Source organism: Fistularia commersonii, chromosome 13 (assembly GCF_037954325.1).
Source record: "Fistularia commersonii isolate RoL2024-O1a breed Wild chromosome 13, RoL_Fcom_v1.0, whole genome shotgun sequence".
Classification (NCBI taxonomy): Eukaryota; Metazoa; Chordata; class Actinopteri; order Syngnathiformes; family Fistulariidae; genus Fistularia; species Fistularia commersonii.
In genome coordinates this window covers 37,998-58,503 of record NC_141296.1, presented here as the reverse complement: position 1 = coordinate 58,503, position 20,506 = coordinate 37,998, and the positions used below count along the sequence as shown (strand labels likewise).

General features: G+C 43.1%; 1 protein-coding gene across 1 annotated transcript; it reads right to left on the bottom strand.

Annotated features, from left to right (window-relative positions):
- Positions 1-1,478: 1,478 nt before the first annotated feature.
- Positions 1,479-15,702, bottom strand: enpp6 (ectonucleotide pyrophosphatase/phosphodiesterase 6). The gene is made up of 8 exons (XM_086158481.1): positions 15,403-15,702; positions 9,898-10,077; positions 8,533-8,644; positions 5,454-5,595; positions 5,183-5,362; positions 3,450-3,587; positions 2,401-2,524; positions 1,479-2,050 (listed from the first exon to the last, which is right to left on the bottom strand). Exons 1-8 carry the CDS (start codon positions 15,656-15,658, stop codon positions 1,839-1,841), a joined length of 1,344 nt encoding a protein of 447 aa, XP_086014607.1. The 5' UTR covers positions 15,659-15,702; the 3' UTR covers positions 1,479-1,838.
- Between the last annotated feature and the right edge of the window lie 4,804 nt (positions 15,703-20,506).

Genomic DNA, 20,506 nt, shown 5'->3' with positions numbered 1-20,506 from the left:
TCATTGACGGAGCAAATCGAGCTCCAGTTGTCTGCACTCTGACGAGAGGTGGTGGGCGAGAGACGTGTTTAAAATAGTTTCTTCCACCAAGTTGACTTTTACCTTTTCGCTATATTCTCACTGAGGTCTTCCGATTGTTCGCCAATCCTTATAGGGAAACTTTTTCCTTTTCACAACCCTATTTGCAGTTGTCTGGATCCTTCCTGAGCTTCCTGACGCCGGGTGTCACCACTGAGCGTATGACCGATTACAGCCCCGACGATGTCAGATGTTATCCCCTTGGCAGACAATTTCAAATGTGGTTTAGCAATATTAGCCCCGTGTTTAAGAAAGGGTAGGAAAAAACTGAATGCCCTACTCAGCATAGGTCCAAGACCCCAACTGTAAATTACGGCAATCCTACAAATCCGCTCAGTGAACCACCTCCGGCCAGGTTCACGTGATGATCCACAAATCTTTCTGAATTCATTTCTCATCATTTTGTTAAATTCAAATGAAAGACTTTGATAGCAGTCGAAAGCGCAGCTTACTTATCGTCTTGCTGTTTTTTGAACTGAGCAGGGATGTTTAAATCTGTTTTTAATTCAATCTGGATATCCTGTATGCGCTTTTTATTGACAGGGACGTACACTGTGTACACCATTATCAGGCAAGTGAGTATTTTGACCATATCATCATTTTGTCCATAATTTCCAACTCCAAGCTGTATGAACGTGGCGTTAATGCATATCAGGTGATGTGTATTTGTGTAACGAGGGAGGCTGTGGTCTAAGGAGATCAGCACCCTATATCAAGGCGTGCGTACTGATGGGGCAAATTCTTCTCAGAAAAAATGGGCCGAAAATGACATTTAACAAACTCAGGAAAGTCTTTGAGGGATGTGGCACTCTTGAACTATATAAGAAAACGGGGTGCGATCACAGAACCGTTGAATGTTTTGTTGCAGATAGTCATCAAGATTGCAAGAAATGCCGAAGATGCAAATGAACCGCCGAAGATTTGCGTAGAATCAAAGACAAAGCTATAAGGAAGCCATTCTCCTCCAGCGCTGTCGTATTCCACGCCTGCAACCCACCTGGGTGTCCAGAAGAACCAGGTACTCGGTTCTCAGAGACACGACTTGTCTCATTTCCTCCTATCTTGCTAGCACTTCTGTCCCCTTATCAATGTGTCATTGTATAGTAACCTCACTATTCAAGCTATTATTATATCATGTCCACCATTGCCATGTAACTGATCGAAGACTCATTCAGAAGGCTGAGAACAGACACATCAGAGTGGCGAGACTAGCAGAAATGGAAATCTTGTTCACTCAACCATCCAACTGACTTATGCATTTCTTATCAATGTGGTAGCAAACGTTACTGATTTTCTTTCCTGGGGAATAAACTGCCCAGAAGTGGCTTCTGTATTGTTTCCCTCATATGATCATGTATAACAGTGTTCCCGCTGACAAGGGCTTCAATTTTTTTCTGCTTTGTTTATTGAAAATCACTGGCAGGAGACAAATAGCAGGAGAAACATCAACTAAGACAACTGAACAAAATGATTCATGAACAATTTCAAATTTGTTTGCTATTTTTGCTGGACATGAAATGTAGTGACGAAGCACTGGGGAAAACTAGTGGGGAAGTTTTCCAGCTAGACTGGACAGACTAGACTGATATTTCTTCCCCATTTTTTTTTTTTACAAAGTTCATAAAACACCAGGTCCTCAAAATTCAGGGTAACACTGTTTAAGAATTTTGGACATGACACTGGTAAAATCGCAACCGTTTCATGTTGCAGCGACGACAAACTGGCCTATTATGTTGAGACCCCATAAACCCTGAACTTATTCACTGCCACAGCGCCAGCAGGACTCCAAACAGAGCCAGACAGTAGGTCCATAAGGTCAAAGGTCGGGGGGAACCATCCAAACCACTCAGCAGGTACTCCACCCGAGACCACGATCCATTATTGGGCAGAGGTTCCACTCCCAGTGTCCTGCACATCAAGTTATAGACGTCCACGGATCTTATGGGAGCCGCCCGAACGTTCTTCTTGAAGTCTAGAGACGAGGAAGGTTAATAATATTATTCAATACGTTTTCTGATGATACACAACCCCGTTGGGGCAGGTTTTTATCCTTGGCACATTCTCACTGTTTTGATTCATTTTAAATAATAACCACACACACGTGTATGTGTATGATGCTTAACTACAAAATGGGCCAATTCACAGGTTTTCTTGTGACAATGGCTCTAAAAGTGGGGTGGTAAATGTATTTAAAATGCAAGTACATTCCTATTACGGATGTTTAAATACATTATATCCCGAGATAATTAGAGAATACATTTGGTTTTGTACTGCAAAGAAAATGATATAATATTGAGGTCATGAAAAATGAATAATTCTTACCAGGTCCCTTGGCCAAGAAAAAGCCTTTCATGTCGATGAATTCGTTGTCATAGCCGTGCCAGCCGTTTTGCCAACCCAAGGGCACATCTGTGCCATTTTTCCAGTACGGAAGTTTAGCTTTATTCTGGAAAGAACACATACATTAACAGAAACAAAGCCGGTATTATTGAGCAACCCATTTTTATGGGGGGGCCGAAGGGGGTAGAGGGGGAAAGGGGGATAGATAGGACCTGCTATTTTAACATAGTTGGGAAAACATCTTTGTTCATTCAGAGAGAGAGAATAATGCCTAGATTGTAAAACACATTCCAGTTCCTTCACCTTGACTTCATATTGATTTTAAGGTCTGCTGCCATTTTTAAGCTTCACCAGCGGGACTGATTAACTTCTAAAATGTTTAATAATGAATTCATTCATTCCCTCACGCTGGACTGGTTCCCAGGCGGTCACAGGGACACACGTAGAGACAAACAGTCATTCACTCGTTTCATTCTTGGTAATTTCAGGTTCTCCATAACCTTCTGCGTGTTTGTGGATTGTGGAGGAAACCGGAGCATCCAGAGAATACCCCAATATCCATGGAGAGCATGCAAACTCCACACCAGGGAATCCAAACGGGAACCTTCTTGCCTTGAGGTGGAAGTGTTAATCACTGCAGCCCCATTCAGTCCTTAAAGTTAGATCGATATCTTTTAAAAATAAAAGTTGCAGCAAAATAGGCATGGATAACCCAGTGAGCATTTCTTCGCAGCACTTTACCGGTCGCTTTGAGTCAAGTGATATCTGAAGGCCGTAACGTTGCATGAATGTGAAGCTTTCTCACTGTTTTATCAGAAAGACGTCCGTATAGATGTAATGGAAGCCACAACAGTGTGCAGCTTCAGTAACAAAAATATAATGCTTCAAGAAAGATACACTTTTCTGTCCGTACTATTCCTTCAGGTTTAAAAATCGTTCAACCGAAGGAAGTTACACATTTACCCATGGAAGTTCTTGGAAAATTAGCAGGCAGAGAGAAGCACATTGTTCTGGTATGACTTGTGTTTTACCTCGGCAATGAACCAGCCTGGTTCTGCTACAAGAGTCAGGGGAGAAACGAACTTTCCTCCTCTGTAGTGGAAACGTGGAGGGACGTCCTGTCTGCCATAGGTGTTCATATTTGGGACCCTGGATAGAGCAGTATATACCTACCACACACACACACACACACACAATTTTGAGAGGAAACATGCATGGCCATCAATGACTTTGAACAATTGTCCAAAAACGTCTACATGCCCAGGCAATGTTTGACAGCCGGTTTCAGACAAAGCTGCCCTATCTGGTTGTGTGTCTGCCTGGTGTTTGCCATGCCAGCCCCTGCTTACACAGCTGTGCTCGCAGATCAGACGTGGTTTTCCCGTGAGAATTTCAGAGGAGCGGAGAGCAGGGACATTTTATCAGACATTGGATTTAATTGGGTGGCGGTGACGTATTGGAAAACCCCTCCGTGCAACGTAACTGCCTGAGCCCATATAGTCAATTTCATGATTACTTGGTAACCTATATATAATGTTACATATGTAATTATTTTTTAATAACCCAAGTTGACTTGTAATCTTTTTTTAAAATCAAAACTATCATTACTTTTGCTAAATCTGAACAAAAAAGTTGAAATGCAGCAACCCTGTTTTGTTTTGCTAAGATTCTTGATGGACTGTTAGGAAATTTTGAATCTGATATTATACAGTTAGTTCCCCCAGTCAAATTCACACAGTTTTGTTAAGGACTTATAACATAATGTGGGAATTTTTTGCTGAATTAGAAGTGAAAAGTGTAATTGAGTCAGCCTTGATTTTAGTGCCCTACTTACTCGTTTCACTAAACCAGGGGTGTCCAAACTTCGGGTAACTAGCAAGCTGCAGTGCATTTTTAACTGGCTCATAGAACATTTTATAAATAGTATTTTGAAATGTTTGCCTGACTCTGTGGCACTTTCTTAGTTTTAACACCAGGGGGAGCTGCTATTGAACAAGGTGGCTGCCCTGCCAAAAAAAGGACAATCACAGAAAAAAATTACCACAGGTTACCCCACATGGCAGAACCAAAAACATGTAAGCGAGAAAGTGAGTGCAGAAAATTTCAGACACGGTGAGAGAATGAATATTTCGTCAAAGAATTCAAGGGGAGGTGCGCCTGTTTGATTTGCAATGCAACTGTGGCAGCGACGATAGAGTCTAATACACAACACCAAACCTCAGACCTGCGCGCCCAAAACCGGCGCTGAGCGAGAGCAGATTGCACAGCAAATGGCAGCCATCCTGTAGGGTCTGTGACTGTATTCCCCCACGCTAAAGATTACAGGAAAACGCCACAATAGGCCCCTATGAGGTCGTTCAACTTCTCCCATTCCATGGCAAGGCTTTGTCAGATGGAGACTTCATAAAACAGGGCCTCGTTAAAGTCGCCAAAATTACGTGCAGGACTTCAACAACACCCGTGTGTCCAGAAACACAGTTGCGCGATGCATCAACAAATATCAATAGTACGTAACGTCAGTTATGTCACTACTCCCCTTATGTGCGCGTTTCTTGTGCACGCATGAGTTCCCATCACTGTGCGCACACCGTGCAAAATAAACATGAAAATATGACATTTTAAAAATGTTTGCGGTACTGTTCTGAACAAATCAGTCGCTACCAGTTATTCATCAAACTCAGAGATAACTCAGGATGATCCTTGAGTGTTTGAGTGTTCTTATTCATGTGAGGTCAAAAAAAGAAAACATAAATGACGTCCTCACCCGCTGGTACTTGTCATTTTTGGGCCAAAGGCTGACAACGGGTCCCCTGTCCATCATCTTGGTGATGTCCGACATGTTGATGTGTTTGTCTAGTTCTATAACCTTCTCCATCCACTCGATTTTTGTCATCCCATGGTCTGAAAATAGCACGATGTTCAACTTGTCATCCATCTTCTTTTCCTGAAAGAGCGATGTGAGCAACAGGCACAGGTGAAAATGTAATGGCTGGACCAGAACCAATCGGGACGGCGACATCGGCGCTCTCGCCAACCTTGATCTTCCTGTTGAGTATCTGCATGGCGCCATCCAGTTGCCTCACAGCCACTCTGACCTGATTAGAGTCCGGCCCGAAGTGATGGCCCTCCACGTCAATTTTCTCATAATATATGGCCGCCATGGCGGCAGAGCCCGAGCTATAACCGCAAATACACAAACACATGAACGACACCATAATGTCGATTGCAGTTGAAAATAAAATTTCAGAATTGCCTGATGGGTTGAAATCATTCCTCTCAAACTTGATCTGACTATTGAGGTCAGTATGTTTGTACACCCCAAAAGCATCCATCACCCATCATCTACACCATTGGTCCCCTACCTTTTCAGTGCCACAGACCACTTTCAACCCAGACAACCTTTTACAGACTGGGGTTTGGGGTTCGGATCACGTGTTGTGATGAACCTGTTTAAGGAGAACTCTTGGTATTTTCTTTTAAATGTACTCTGGGAGCCTTCCGGTGTCCCCTCGTTGGCTCTTTGTCCTTAAAATAAGTTCTTCATTCACATTTGTTTGCGGGCCGTTTTGCCGAGGCGTGAGCTTGCCGACTTACTTGCCAGAAAACCCTTGGATGAGTCAAGTGCAGGAGTGAGGGGCAGGCAGATTTTTCAAAATAAAACGCCCGGAAGACTGATGAAAATATAATACATTTAATTGTGAACATCGTTATTCTTTCTTTGCAACCATGGTTCCAAATGGTCTACGGATTGGTACTGGTCCTCCGCCCAAATGGTCGAGGACCTCCAATCTATACCACTCATCCGGTTCATCCCAGTTACCACGAGTTGGCCGAGAGAAACCCGAGATGAGCTCGTCGCCAGTCGATTGCAGGGACATATTTAGAGAAACACAACCATTCGGTCCAACTTCATTACATCTTGGCAAATTCAGACTCTCCAAACCCACTCAGACAAGGGGAGAACATACCAACTCTAACCCCTGCACCACCGTGCCACCACAAGTCCTTAAAACCAGAAAATATTATTAATAATTATTAATCTGTGACTTCAGCAAACTGACTATAAATGTGAATTTCAGTATTGTAACTTTATGGATGTCGTTTTGTTAGATTTTCATCACTTCATTTGTCATCCCTAATTTGCTTGATTAAGTTTCACTTTCCTGGCCTTGAGTTAATCCGCTGGGATATGATTTGTGTCTGTTTAAATAATGAAATATCTCGCCAACACGTTTCTATGTTGATGTTGGTTTTGGAGCGTGAAAAGCCATGTTCCATTTCTCTTTCTACACCTGTGTTTCATTCACAAGACACAAAGACAGACTTTTTCAGACCCTTCACGGTGGGATCATAGCAAGAACGCAAAATTAAACACACAGATATTGACAAATGGGTTCAGGTTAAAAACTTATATGCCTAATTCATTTAATATCTAATATCATCTAATTACTTAGATGTCTGCTCATGGGATATGCCATACAATCCATCCATCACAACGTCCTGCAACAAGTAATGAACTGAAAATACAAATATATGGGCCTCTATTCCTTGTTAGATTTTACCTCATACACAGGGTTTCTTTTGCGCTGTATAGTTTAAACTGGTCTTGTATCATAAGAACTATAATTAAGATAAGATAAGATAAGATAAGATAAGATAAGATAAGAAAAGATAAGATAAGATAAGATAAAATAAGATAAGATAAAATAAGATAAAATAAACAGAAATAAAATAAACAGAAATAAAATAAAATAAAATAAAATAAAATAAAACATAATTCATGAACACAACCCTTAATTTACAATTTAGTCTTATATGAATGAAATTTGAAAAGAACAAAATTCTACACTACTATACTCCTATACTTCTGTTTATGGTTTAAAAGGCATCCATGTAGTATTGTTTGGTTTTAAGTATCAAGTACACAAGGTGTTTGTATGCCAAGATATCATTGTCTCGTGACAAATATATATGCACACAACAGTGGTGAGCAACAAATGAGAATCACTCCATTATTTTTGTTTAACATCTAGTATAAAAGATAGATAGATAGATAGATAGATAGATAGATAGATAGATAGATAGATAGATAGATAGATAGATAGATAGATAGATAGATAGATAGATAGATAGATAGATAGATAGATAGATAGATAGATAGATAGATAGATAGATAGATAGATGCTATTTTCTAATTGTCTTCTAATTGTCTCTTTATTTATATTTATATTTATATTTATATTTATATTTATTGACACTTATAACTCTTACGCTGCTGTGACAAAAGAATTTCCCCTCTGGTGATCAATAAAGTTTATCTTATCTTATTTGAGCAGATCGGCCACCTGGAAACCTGTTTAATATAATGCTTGTTTTTATATGAATGCTCGGCCGCGTACAAGACTGGATTTATTGATATGTGAGCAAGATAATGAATTCAAATAAACCTTTGGATTTATGTTGATCGCAGAGGTGTTATGGATCGCAGCCCTTATAGATTAACAGGAAATAAGAGTCTAAAGAGGGCGGCGCGGTAGCTCTCCTGCCTTGCAGCAAGAACGTCCCTAATTCTGTGTGGAGTTACAATGTGTTTCCTCAAGTGTCCTCCCACAACTGACAAACATGCGGCACGTGTGAATAGGGGGTGAACGGTCGTGTTTCTTATACGACATGTCAATTACAGTGACAGTTTTATTTTGCTATATTAATGTGAATGAGAGTGAATGGTTGCATGTGTCAGTATGACAAGTGAATGACAGAGTGAATGCTTGTACGTCTCTATATCACTTGTGAAAGACAGTGACTGCCTATACGTCTCTTTAAGACATGTGAATGGTTGTTTCCATATGATGTGTGTACATTTTATATGTGGCACTGCGACTGGCGACCAATCAAGGGTGAACCCTGCCTCTGGCACAAAGACAGCTGGGAACAACTCCTGTTCCCCCCGTGACCCTGAGTGCAGGATAAGCCATACAGAGGAATGAATGAATGAAGAAGGTCAGCCTCATTTTATCGTTTGGTGTAGAAGTGATGAAGAACTGAAGTTATTCCCTCCCTCCTCTCTGTTTTGACTTTCTCAGCCTGGTCAAGCAGTAACGATAAGGACTTCACCTGAGTACGTTCAAGGCCTTCTCGATCGAGTCCAAGAAGCTTTGTATCGACGGGTTGTAGACGTACTCCTCGCAGAACCATGGGCGAACACCCAGAATCTCCACTTCGCAGCCTGCGGCCAGCAAACACCAGAAAAGCAGGTAAGACAGAGGAGACACACTGATCTGACCTTGTTACCATGAGCAGAAAAAAAGAAGACTGCTATTTAGCTCTTACATAATACTTAATCAGGGTACAGATAAGAGTACTTCAAATCCCCTTTGGCTATGAAAACAGCAGCAACCTAAAATGTGAACAGCTTCTTCACGCCACTGTCTCTTCGGCCAAAGATCCAGCGAGCTAACCGGCAAGTTAGCCTTTCAGATCTTTTCTTCTGGTAAACAACGAAAAACCGAAAACAAAACTTATGACTTCCATGTGAAATAGGAGGAAGCCTTTTTTTTTAAGTCACATTCAAAGTAAATTAGCTTGATCTGTCAATCTACCCTTGCTCTTCTGAAGAAGGGTATTGTGGAGTGGACTTTTTCAGACTGTTCATAAAAGCCACGGCACAAATTTCCCTCTTTCTCTTCTCGTTAGCACATGTATGCGGCCTTTGCATGCAAAAGTAAAGCCTTCTCGCACACAAGACCCTTGCGGACGCTGTCTCCGGCAAGCTGTCTTTTATCAACCCAAACCAACAATCTCTTCGTCATGAACATATTCCCCACATCAGCTGTCTTTAGGCATCTTTGTTCTTCAGGATTGTACACATGGCTGACTTGGCCATGTCCTGATGCTTGCCGAGATCTGTAACCTGAACGGCAGCCTCACGTTTACCTATTATTTTATATGTTATTTTTCCCTTAAAAGACCCTGCATGGTTTTTACACTTATTGGAATCAAATATGCCTGACCAGCAAAGAGAAATTAAAAACGAGCACCAGACAAGAGCTCGGGTCACAGGAGGGGGAAATACACTGGTTGGTTTAAACAAAGTACCCAAATATAAAATGGGCAAGGCAAGGATGTTCTGAAAGGATTCCACATCATCAGCACAAGTCACTCCGTTCCAATCAAAAGTCCCACATTGCGTGTTACATGTTCTGCCTTCATGATGCTAAAAATCCTGGATGGACCTGAAGTGACCTCCCCACCCCCAACCCTTCTAGCCCACTAATCCTGCTTTGTGACAACAGGACAATAAACTGCATCCGGACAATGTGCGTTACCACTCTGAAAAGCAAAATGGACGCAGGTTTGCACGACATTCCAACCCCCGCTTGAAGCTCCCGCCTCTTTGCCATGGGTCAGACATCCATGACAATTTAAGTTGATGAAAGCACGAGGTTGGGGGTGAGCAGTCCTCGGGCGGTGAGTACTCACCGGGCCAGTAGTACATGGATGCTTTCTTCCCGAGCTTCTGCAGCGTGACCCACAAAGGCTCTGATCCGTCCCACCAGAGGGGCAACCTGCTGTCCGAGTTGGTGCCGATCAGAAACTCCTTATTCGTGGCTTTGTCGTACATGTAGTTTCCGGTCATGTGGTGGGCGTCGCAGTGACGGCCTGGAGGGAATTCGTAAAAATAAATGAATACTGTTATTACACTCTATCATCAACGATCAGCATTGAGAGACAAAGGTTTGTTTGGTCACCTCCCGTATTCAACCTGGTTCAATTGAACCACTTTGGTGTCCATCTGATGAAAACATCCGTGGTACAGTTATCGGTGGTACAGTTCTCGCCTCCTCCGGTCTGCACGCAAAAGTGTCCTTGAGCACTTGGACTCCGAGCACGGAGTCGCCGGTAAACAGCCTGCATGTGCGAGTGCGTGTGCAAATGGTTGAATGCTCTCTAATGACCGTTGACCATTTCATTGGTGCACTTGGGGTTTTTTGGGGCAGGCGTGAACAAACATCAGGTTCGACAATAAACTCTCTCATTCCTCACACTCTTCCTATCCTGTCTGCGCTCACGTCCCTTCGTCAACTTGATCGTAACCTCATATCTTCTCTCGAGTCCATGGGCGCTCCCATTTGGCAGGTTCCCAGAGGACGTGGCTCGATCTGCTCATAGGTCTTGTTAGTCCATCCAAACCCTCACCCTCCCACCCCACACTTCTCTCTCTCTTATGCCACCCATAAATCTAAAGACTTTGAAAAGATTTGGAAAAGATACCTGCTCACATGTAAAGACTAATTTTTGAGTTTTAAATCTCAGCCTAGTCTGAGACTATTTACAGACTACAACCAGAGTCTTTCAACAATTTTTTTCTCGCCAATGCAATGTTTTCACCGGGTATTTGCCAAGCCTCTGCTCTTTCAGTCCATTGCTTTTCCTTCTCCTTCTCTGTTGACGTTGTACAAGCTGGGCTGTTTTGCCCTCAGCTGTTGCATCCGCTCCTCTTTCTGGACGCTCCATAGTGATCGGGTTGCCTTCGCCGTTCACGTTCATCCACACCACCGACGAATGCCGTCTCTGCCACCAATGCCGCTCTGGTGACTGTTGTTCTACCAAGTTTTCTGTTTCCAGTTCTATTGGAGCTCGTCTGCTGATTGTTGATTGCGTCACACTGAACCCCTGACTGCTCCCCCGGTGCTGGTCGACGGCAGCCTACTGCTCATGGTTCATCCATGATGGGTTCATTGCAGTGAACGAATTTCCCCCAGGGGGATTAACAAAGGATAAATTGTAATTGGCCCAAGACTAGGACAAGACTGATCTAATACGGCTCCGATTACAACCTTATCCTTAACGACTGAGATGAAGGGAACACGCTGTGACTCCAGTGAGACTCCAGTAAAACTTAAATTTCCTTTCAACTTTCAGTTTTTAGTCCGTGACTGTGAAACTCGTGAAGCAAAAAGCCGCCCAGGTTGATTTCGGATTTGTCCAAGGTTTTTGTGCCGCTCTCGCCAAGTTCTTGCTCTTTGGGGAGAGTAAGATTTCTGTCAATCACTTTAAGGAGTGTGGCCCAGAACCGCTCTGTGTGAGAAGTGTCATGAGGCAACTGTGTTGTGATTCAGCACCATGGCAAAAAAATCTGACTTGACTGAAATCATCTCATGGAGCAGCTGCTTCAGATGGAGGAGAAGCTCAGGTAACTGAAGGCGGCAGCGGGTTTCCAACGCCAATATGGTGCCAGTTTTTTTTTCCACTTGCACATCATCGCCAAAATACGTTTTTATATCAGATTTTGTTTCGATATTTTAATATTTAACGCCAAAGCAAAGCGACGGCAGTTCTGCCGGCGGCTGTTGAATAACATTAGTTACCTGGGAAGTTCATTAAATACACTTCCTGACTAATGAACCGTGAGGCTTTTTGCGGATAAATATCATTTCACTCGAAAACTGTGTGAAACTGAATTCCAAACCAAAGCAGTAACTGATCCAAACTGATCTTAATTCCAAAGCAAACGACTGTGTGTGTGAAAACAGTCCAATAGCCCCAAAGGAAAGCGAGCTTCAAGAGAAGGTGAATGCAAATAAATTCTGCGTGTGTGTGTGTGTGTACGTGTGTGTGTGTGTGTGTGTGTGTGTGTGTGTGTGTGTGTGTGTGTGTGTGTGCGTGTGTGTGTGTGTGCGTGTGTGTCTTCGGCCAGTGATTCTTTCATCAGAAGAATGTGATTCATCAAAACACACACATCAGCAGATCGGCTATGGGGCAGGGGCTCTGACGCTCATATACCATTGGCCAGCATGAATTGTTGTTGTTAGGGCTTAGTAAGGGTGAGAGGGCTGATACACACACACACACACACACACACACACACAGACACACATACACTAACACACTCACACACACAGTCTGCATTGTTGGCCATTATGACAAGAAATGATTTTCTAGTACAATAAGTTGCTTATAATTTGCTTAAGAACGTCAGATGTAAAAGAGTTGCATTTCCTGTGAGTTCCCCCGTAGGAACAGCCTGTTTACATCACATTACATTACAGTTATTAGGCAGACGCTTTTATCCAAAGCGACTTACATAAAGTGCAATTCAGTCACTGAGGATCCAAAGTACCGGTAGTCAGTAGTCAGAAGTGACGACTCAACGAGGTAGCCATCTCAAAACCATATACATACATACATTCATTTCTTTTTTTTTTTTTGGGGGGGGGGGGTCCTAAATGCGATTAGTGGGGTAGTGCTTGGTGAAGAGGTAAGTTTTCAGCTCACGGCAGAAGATGGCCAGCAACGCCACCGTTCTGACCTTCTCCAGGAGTTCGATCCACCACCGAGGAGCCGAGACCAAGAAGAGCTGAGACCGGTTGGATCGGCAGCCGGAGCTCTGAGTGACGGGGTGGACGGTCGCCGAGAGGTGGCAGATCGGAGGGGACGGGTAGGGACGGGTGGTTCGACCATATCCTGGAGATAAGACGGGGCCGTTCCATTCACCAGGGTCGAGCACCAGGGTATTGGACTTGATGCGGGCGGCCGGTGAAGGGACATAAGAAGGGAAGTGTGTGGGAGAATTTGGGACGATTGAACACCAGGTGGGCTGCTGCTTTCTGAAGAAGCTCCAGAGGCCTGATGGTCACCGCTGAGGCACCGGCAAGGAGGGGGTTGCAGTCGTCCAGAAGAGAGATGACTAGAGCCCGGATGAGTATCTGCAATGTAGCCTCCGCGAGGAATCTGCGAATCTCCTGATTCCTCAGGGAGGATACAGCACAGATTCTGTTTATGCAGAATTTGGGTAGGGACATCACATTCAATGTACAAGGGGGAATGCATGAGATGAAAAACTTGTGCTGGATGTGCACCACGTTTTTTAATTTTTTTTTTATTTTTTTTTTTTACTTAAAATTTCATCCTCACAGTGAGATCAAACCAGAGGGTGGAAGACATTTGGCATCTCCTTGGTGCTGAAAAGGACAAGTTTGGTTGGGATGACTCTGAACATGGGGATTCACTGAGGGCACAGACGGCGAACAGTCAGCTAGCCGGAAAACATATATCCAACTATACGCCTAAGAGAAGAAAAAAAATAAAAGGTGAGCCCCGAGAAATTGTTTTGGACCCTTGCGTCTACAAGTCTTCTAGGTTGAGCATTTACTACAATGACATCAATGTATGATAAAGGAAGATTAGTGAAGAAACACACAGAGAAGGGGTGCCAGCTCAGGAAACACATGTCTCATAGCCAGGAGCAACATCGTGAGGAAGAGACAAGACAGCAATTAGGTGCCACCAAACAAGCAAGTGGAGGTGTGAGCGGCACGGAGACAAGCAGGTTTCTTCACTTTAAGTCCTTCAAGTTTGCATGTGAGAGCCGGTCTTTGGTCTCTGAAAGGTCAAGAGGTTTACTGATTTGAGGACGAAGAGCACGGTCATACAGCGTGGCCTCAACGCCTGGATGATCGCGACGAGACGGAGGGGTCAACGTTCAAACTGCACAAGGAGAGATATCTATTTAGTGATGCTAATATTAGCAGCATGGATCCACTCCGTGCTGGCTACGGCTCAGTTGGTAATGTAGCAGGCTTGGCTTTCCGTGCAGTCACTCCACTGCAGAACTGTCAGCAATTTCAAACTTAACATCGGAACCCCTTCTGCTTTGGAGTGAAGAGCTTTTAAAATGAGCATGTCCCATCGTAAAAACAAAGCTGGTGTGGCGATGCGGTGGGTTTTCTGTCCCCCGTGATGAACTGGCACCATGAATTATGTCGCGTAACATGACATAACAAACGTGAAAAATGTGAAACTGTCTCAAGAAAAGGGGACCAGATTTATGATCGGCTGCTCCTTCAGCCTCATTGAGCCCTTCTCTACTGAAACAGATCCCTGCAACTTCTCACCCGCAAAGATTCTGAACCCGTCTACGGGTTCCCAGGTGACGCCAAGATGTTCAGCGGCGACGCCGCCACCTTTCGAGCACTATCGAATCTCCTGGTTGGCTGATGTTCTCTCGAGACGGTACAAATATTCAAAACATCATCGTGGAAGGTGGAAATACAAAGAGATAAATTAAATAGTGACAGATAGAAAAGGAAAAAAGTAGTAAGGATAGATAAAAAATGTGTGAATGTATAACAAAGTGGCAGCAGGAGCGTCTTCAGGTGGAGACAGAACTTTGATTCACTGCAGATGTGATGTAAATACATACATATCATATACTGTATTTTTACGTATTTTGATTTCTAACTTCATAGGTTTAAATAGATATTTATATAGAGATTTGTGGTAGATAATTATTGAATTAATGAAAAAAAAATGTATATATATTTATATATATATATATATATGGATTACTATACAAAGATAAAAAATGAATACACACACACGCACACATATTGTAGCAACTCATGAATGTTGGGTTTATGTTGATGCTTGTTTTCTGTGTGATTCTGGGGTTGCTGGGAATTTTGTGGGTGTAGTTTGGGGTGCAAGGAATTCTGTTGTTTTTTTTTGCCTGGAATTGAGTGTTAGTTGTATTGCAGGTTGTGTGGCGTGGCTGTGGCCAACAAAAGCTCGTGCTTATTAAACAGATGCTTAACCGTCAACCAGGTGTTTTCCCTGACTAAAACACTACAATATACATATATACATATAGTAGCGTTTTAGTCATATATATATATAAATGTTTGTATGTCTGTCTCTCTCCATATGTATATATATGTTATATATTTAGCAAGTTTTTCATTGTCTACTTCTTACCCTGCAATAAGTGTTGTGTGGATGCTGAAGTCTAAAAATGTGATTAATTTTTTTAGTTTGAGCTGTGGATGAAACAATTTCATGACACAGATTCAAGATCTTCCAGAACCGACACTGTGAATTAAATATAATACTTGAGCATATCATCATAGAGGAAAGAGTAACAAGAAATTAAGAACAAATTGCAGGTGTCATCCATTGGACCGTCGCGTTAATCGGGTGATCGATTACCTGTCATTAAGGTGTAATAATTGGGGTAGGACAAACTGGGGAAGTCCGGCGTCATGTAGTCCACCTTCACCCCGTGACCCACGATCTCTCGGAACCCCGGCAGATCCTGCAGGTCGTCCATGTAGTCGAACCGGAAGCCGTCGATCAGAAACGCGAGTAGCGGCCGGCCGCAGAGACACGGAGGTGCGGCCGCGACCAGCAGCAGCAGCGTGGGGAGGACACGCGGGGAACACGCGGCCGGGCGTCCGGAGCGCATGACGGCGTCTCTGCGGTCAGTTACGGTCAGTGGCGGGAGTCGGCGTTCCCGTGTGTGTGTGTGTGTGTGTGTGTGTGTGTGTGGGGGGGGGGGGGGGGGATTGTTGAGTGGGGTGGGAGTGGAGTGGGTGGGTGCAAAGTGGACTGGGTAGGTCCAGAGTGGACTGAGTGGGTGCAGAGTGGGGTGGCGGCAGCAGCGACAGCAGCTCCACTCTGTCATCCGTCCACACAATCGTACAAAATCCATATTTAATGTTCATAAGAATAAGAATAAGAATAAGAATAAGAATAAGAATAAGAATAAGTATAAGAACAACTTTATTTATCCCGAAGGAAATTGCTGTGCCAGAGTTACAAGTAAAACATAACAATAATAAATAATAGTAGAAAATTGTATAAACAGTAAAAAAAAAAAAAAGGGGGGGGGGATGAGAAATACAAATAAACTATAAAGTGTCTAAGTAACAAGTCAAGGCTATAAGGTGTCTTAAGGTCTTCAGTGTCAGGTGAAAGATAAGGAGTGCACAAGAGAATGAAAAAATATTGCGCAAGTAGATGTTATGAAATGAAATATTGCACAGTTATGAATATATATATATATATATATATATATACAGATAAATTATTACGATTTGCAGTAAGTGGGTGAGATTTTTTTTTTTTTAGGTTCAAGATTTTGAGATTCCCTGTGGCTGAAGGGAGAGGCATTAAAAAGTCTGATAGCCTCAGGTAGGAATGACTACCGAGAGGCTCTGGACTCACAGCAGGAAGGTTGGGTTCTGACAAGACGACCTCCCTGTGTGGAATGTGCATGTTCTCATCCGTGCTCATCGCTTTACTGAAGTATCATTCACAAAGAGGGGTGGTTGTTGGCAACATTCGGCACGTTTTGCTGAAAAAAACTCAAGCGGTTTATCAGCGTAATAGGGGTGTGATGTCTCTCATTATTTGTCCACTGACAACATATCTACGCTGTAAACACAGCGGCCTTTCCTTGTCTCCCACCGAAGCCACGGTGAAGCCAAGCGTACGTACACTTCCTCATATTTCCTCGTCTTAGCTTTCGGATGACCTTCGTTTGTCTCATGATCTGTCTCTCACCGCCTTTCTTATCATCGCCGTTAAATATTTTCCGCGGTGTCTCTTTGTTCACTGCACTTCATATCTCCTGCTCTGTGCTGTGTGTGCACATGCTCCGTGCAAAAAGATGTATACCATAGTTAACACTCTCTCTGACAATGAGAGCGCCACTGCCACCTACTGTGGATGTGTAACTACACTTTATTCTATCCATCCATCTTCTGCCTCTTATCCTGCACTCAGGGTCACGGGGGTTGCCGGAGAGGCTACATACAAAGACATTCTCTCACTCAGTCATTCTGGCCACTTTTCCCAATTTTTTCCAACTGAAAAAGGAGACAGTCACAGAAGGTGGGATGAAGGCCAAGGGTGGACATTTTGTGGGTGAGTTTGCAAACTGCAAGGGAAGGAAAGTTGCTGTGAATGTGAGCCAGAATCACTCACAAGCCATCCAGCTTCTGTCTGTGCTACTTCTTGCCTGTCCTGATGGGGCTTTCCTCAGTCTGTACTTCCCAGCCTTGGATTCCATCTCATTGCTGGACCTGAATGTGAGACAGAGGGGCACGTAGCGTGCGGCGTTCCCGACTGTTCAGCCAGGGCCTCTTGTCAGGTTGAACACATTGTTGATGTACCCGGTCACATACATAGGGAATGTGGGTGCACAGTCAGAACAATACCTCATTTATCTATCTATCTATCTACGCCAGGGGTGCGCAATCTTAAGGACTGGAGGACCAGGATCAGTTCTAAAATTTGACAGAAGGCCCGGGCCATTAGCAGATGGTTGGAGTATTTGTGTGAACTAATATAAATGACATAGATAGAATAGAAGTACGTGTTCTTGCGTTGACTGCTTGCTGTAGTTAGCATAGTTAGCAGCTAAAATGGTATTCTTTGCATTTCTTGGTGTATCAGGCATACAGCAGTCAGAATTCAGTCAAAAAATATTTTGTTGTCCACTCCTTATTAAATACGTGTCACTTTATTTCTCCATTTTCTCCATTTTACAGACGGGTTCAAAGGGCAAAGTGAAAATGTGATGTAAAGAGTAATTCCCTACACTACGATAAATGTGAATGTGTATGGAGAGTGTGCCATCTATTGGGGGAATGTACATATTTCAGGGAAAAGGTTAAATAAATGAGGTTTAATTATAATTCAGTTCAAAGTTTAGTGCGCCAGATTAAATATGAAATATTGAAATATGTTGAGTAGTCGTATTGTACACGTGGCGCTGCAACCTGAACACATTGTCAGTGAAGGACCCGGTGTCATCGGATGTTTTGGGTCTTATCTTCACACACCCTCTTCCAGGCGACCCGGCTGGGGATGATCAGGCACCGGCCTGTGTCCAGCTACCTAACTGTGCCACTCTTCAGCCCTCTTAATCCACTGAGAAGGTTTTTCGGCAGCTTCCAAGACGTTCTTGGTGGCTCGTCGTCTCTGCTAAGAGCCACTATGAAGCGGAGCAATCATAGAATGGTCTATATGGCACATCCTGTTTGTTGCTGTTCCCTGCTGTCACTCCTCAGCTGGCATTAAACCGCAGCAAAGCACTTTAACGCAACCTTTCTGGCTTGTCGACGAGACACGTTTTGTGCGTTTTATGAATGATTGTTCATATCAGGGACATTATTGTTGGCTCAAATGTCATCGGAGACGTGGATCCAAACCACCAAAAGAAAAGGTGCTGAACTGTTAGGCAGTTTCCGCTCACTCAGACAGACGAGCAGAGGAGCTCTCTGTTCTTTTCTCTCTTTGGCCTGATATTTGTTTAAAAAGAGTTAATAGCAAGAAGAAATCATGTCCATTTGAGCGCTGAGCAGCTCAGCCACAGATGTGAGTGTGTATGTTTGTGTATCTGTGTGTGTAAGATGGGCGTGTCCTCCCGGTCCAATTGAAGATTAGATCATTTCGTGCCTACATGGAATCTACAGTAGGTAAACATAATGCTTCAGATCATGTAAAGGTTTTTACAGAAGCTGTATTTTTCTGGGATCAACTCACTTGAAAGGGTGACTTGCTGTCGTTTCTCTCTCGCTCTCTCTCTCTCTGAGTCGTCGCTTAGGGATGACGCATCTAGAAACTTTATCAGACGTCTTCCATAGGAAAACCTTATTGACGGAATAATTTCTATTGAAGTAAAACTTGATTTATAACTGAAAATGTGTAAAAAGATTGTACAACATAGTGGATGAATTGTTGAAAATTGTCAGTGGCTAGTAAAAGTGGGTGATTGTAATTTCCAAGAAATGTTGTAGAGGTGATCATTTGAAAACATATTGTAGGGAGTCACAAAAGTTGGGGTTTATGTTGATGCTTGTTTTCTGTGTGATTTTGGGGTTGCTGGGGATGATGAGGGGGTGATTTGGGGTGCAATGAATTCTTACCTGGAACAGTTAGTTGTATTACAGGCTCATGTGTTGCTCATTCAACAGACGTTTCACCATCACACGAGTGTTTCCCTGACTAAAACGCTACAATACATTCTTGCAGAGCTTTATGGAAATAGACTGTTGATAATGTTCTGTTTCCTAACTTGTTAAATCATTGAGATTAATTATTAATTTAAACATAAATTGGGCAAATTAATGATTTCAGTAGTGGGTATCAAACAGCCAACCCTTCGCATTACTTGGCTTATGTTTCATAAAGGTTGGTGACCCGTTATAGACTTGTGACACAACTCATGGTGGGTCAAAGCTGTTATGGCTCCGAGGTTTGCGCCTACGCCTTCCCCAGGACATTGGCCTCCCGCTCCACAAGCCCATACCACAGGCCTGGGCACATCTGCCCAAGTGAGGTGCGCTCTCCAGCGTCGGGGACGAGCAGACATTGCGCTCCCCTATCCCCAATCATCCGTGCACCACTAATAAGCCTGCGCTACAGTCTACTTTACACCAGATCTTCCCACGGTTTATGAAATCAGATCCAGCAGTGCTAATCTGGTGTCCAGTCCAGTTTGTTTATTGCCTGTGTCCTGCAGTATATGAGCAGGGCTGATGAGCAGAGGCAGAGTTACCCCGTCAGATTCATTTCTCCTGTTTACAGATTGGCAAAACGAATCGAGGGCACTATTTTAACATATTGTTTGTGCTGAACACCTAGAAAATGACCTTGTAGGAATGGTCCAAGCATGTGATTGACTCAATAAAGTGTTATCTGTAAGTGTGAGGCTAGAAAAGTTAGTATTGTGAGCGATGGTACCGCTCTGATGTGTTCGATGGTACAGGTCTTGAGTTTTAGCGTCAGCTTCCCAAAACTATCTTGTATAGTTCATAATATTGCTAGAAGTGTAGTAGAATGGTAATGACAAATAAAAAAACTTGCGGACGGTAACAAATAAAGTAAATAACAAACTGTGATTTCATGTATTATAAAGATGTTAAATGCTAGTTGTTTCACATGCTTCATAAGGGTTAAAATGAGTTAAAAGTTGTCAGCTCAGGCACTTGGAGAGAGTAAAAGATAAGGTAAAGGGCAAAGCTGTAAAACACCTGTAAAACATAGTAGAAGCGAGATTTTCTTCCAGGCGTAGGAGACAACCCACAAGTGTAACAGTGGTTACTTGTCTTGATTTATTAAATCAGGAAAAATTATCACTCAGTAAGTAGACTGAAAATGAAAATGGTATTTCACTTTTTTGTAATTCAAGATTCAAGATTCAAAGCGTTTATTGTCACATGTACACTGTAGAAATATGTTTCTCTGCACAGGGAAATTCCTACCTTGCGGTCTGCAGTGCATTTGGATATGTGCTGGTAGAAGA

Coding starts and splice junctions, on each gene's coding strand:
- enpp6 (XM_086158481.1), bottom strand. CDS start 15,658: ATGCGCTCCGGACGCCCGGCCGCGTGTTCCCCGCGTGTCCTCCCCACG. Junction 5,363..5,453: donor TACTCAACAGGAAGATCAAG/GTTGGCGAGAGC, acceptor TCGCTCTTTCAG/GAAAAGAAGATGGATGACAA. Junction 2,525..3,449: donor CAGGCTGGTTCATTGCCGAG/GTAAAACACAAG, acceptor TGTTCTTTCCAG/AATAAAGCTAAACTTCCGTA.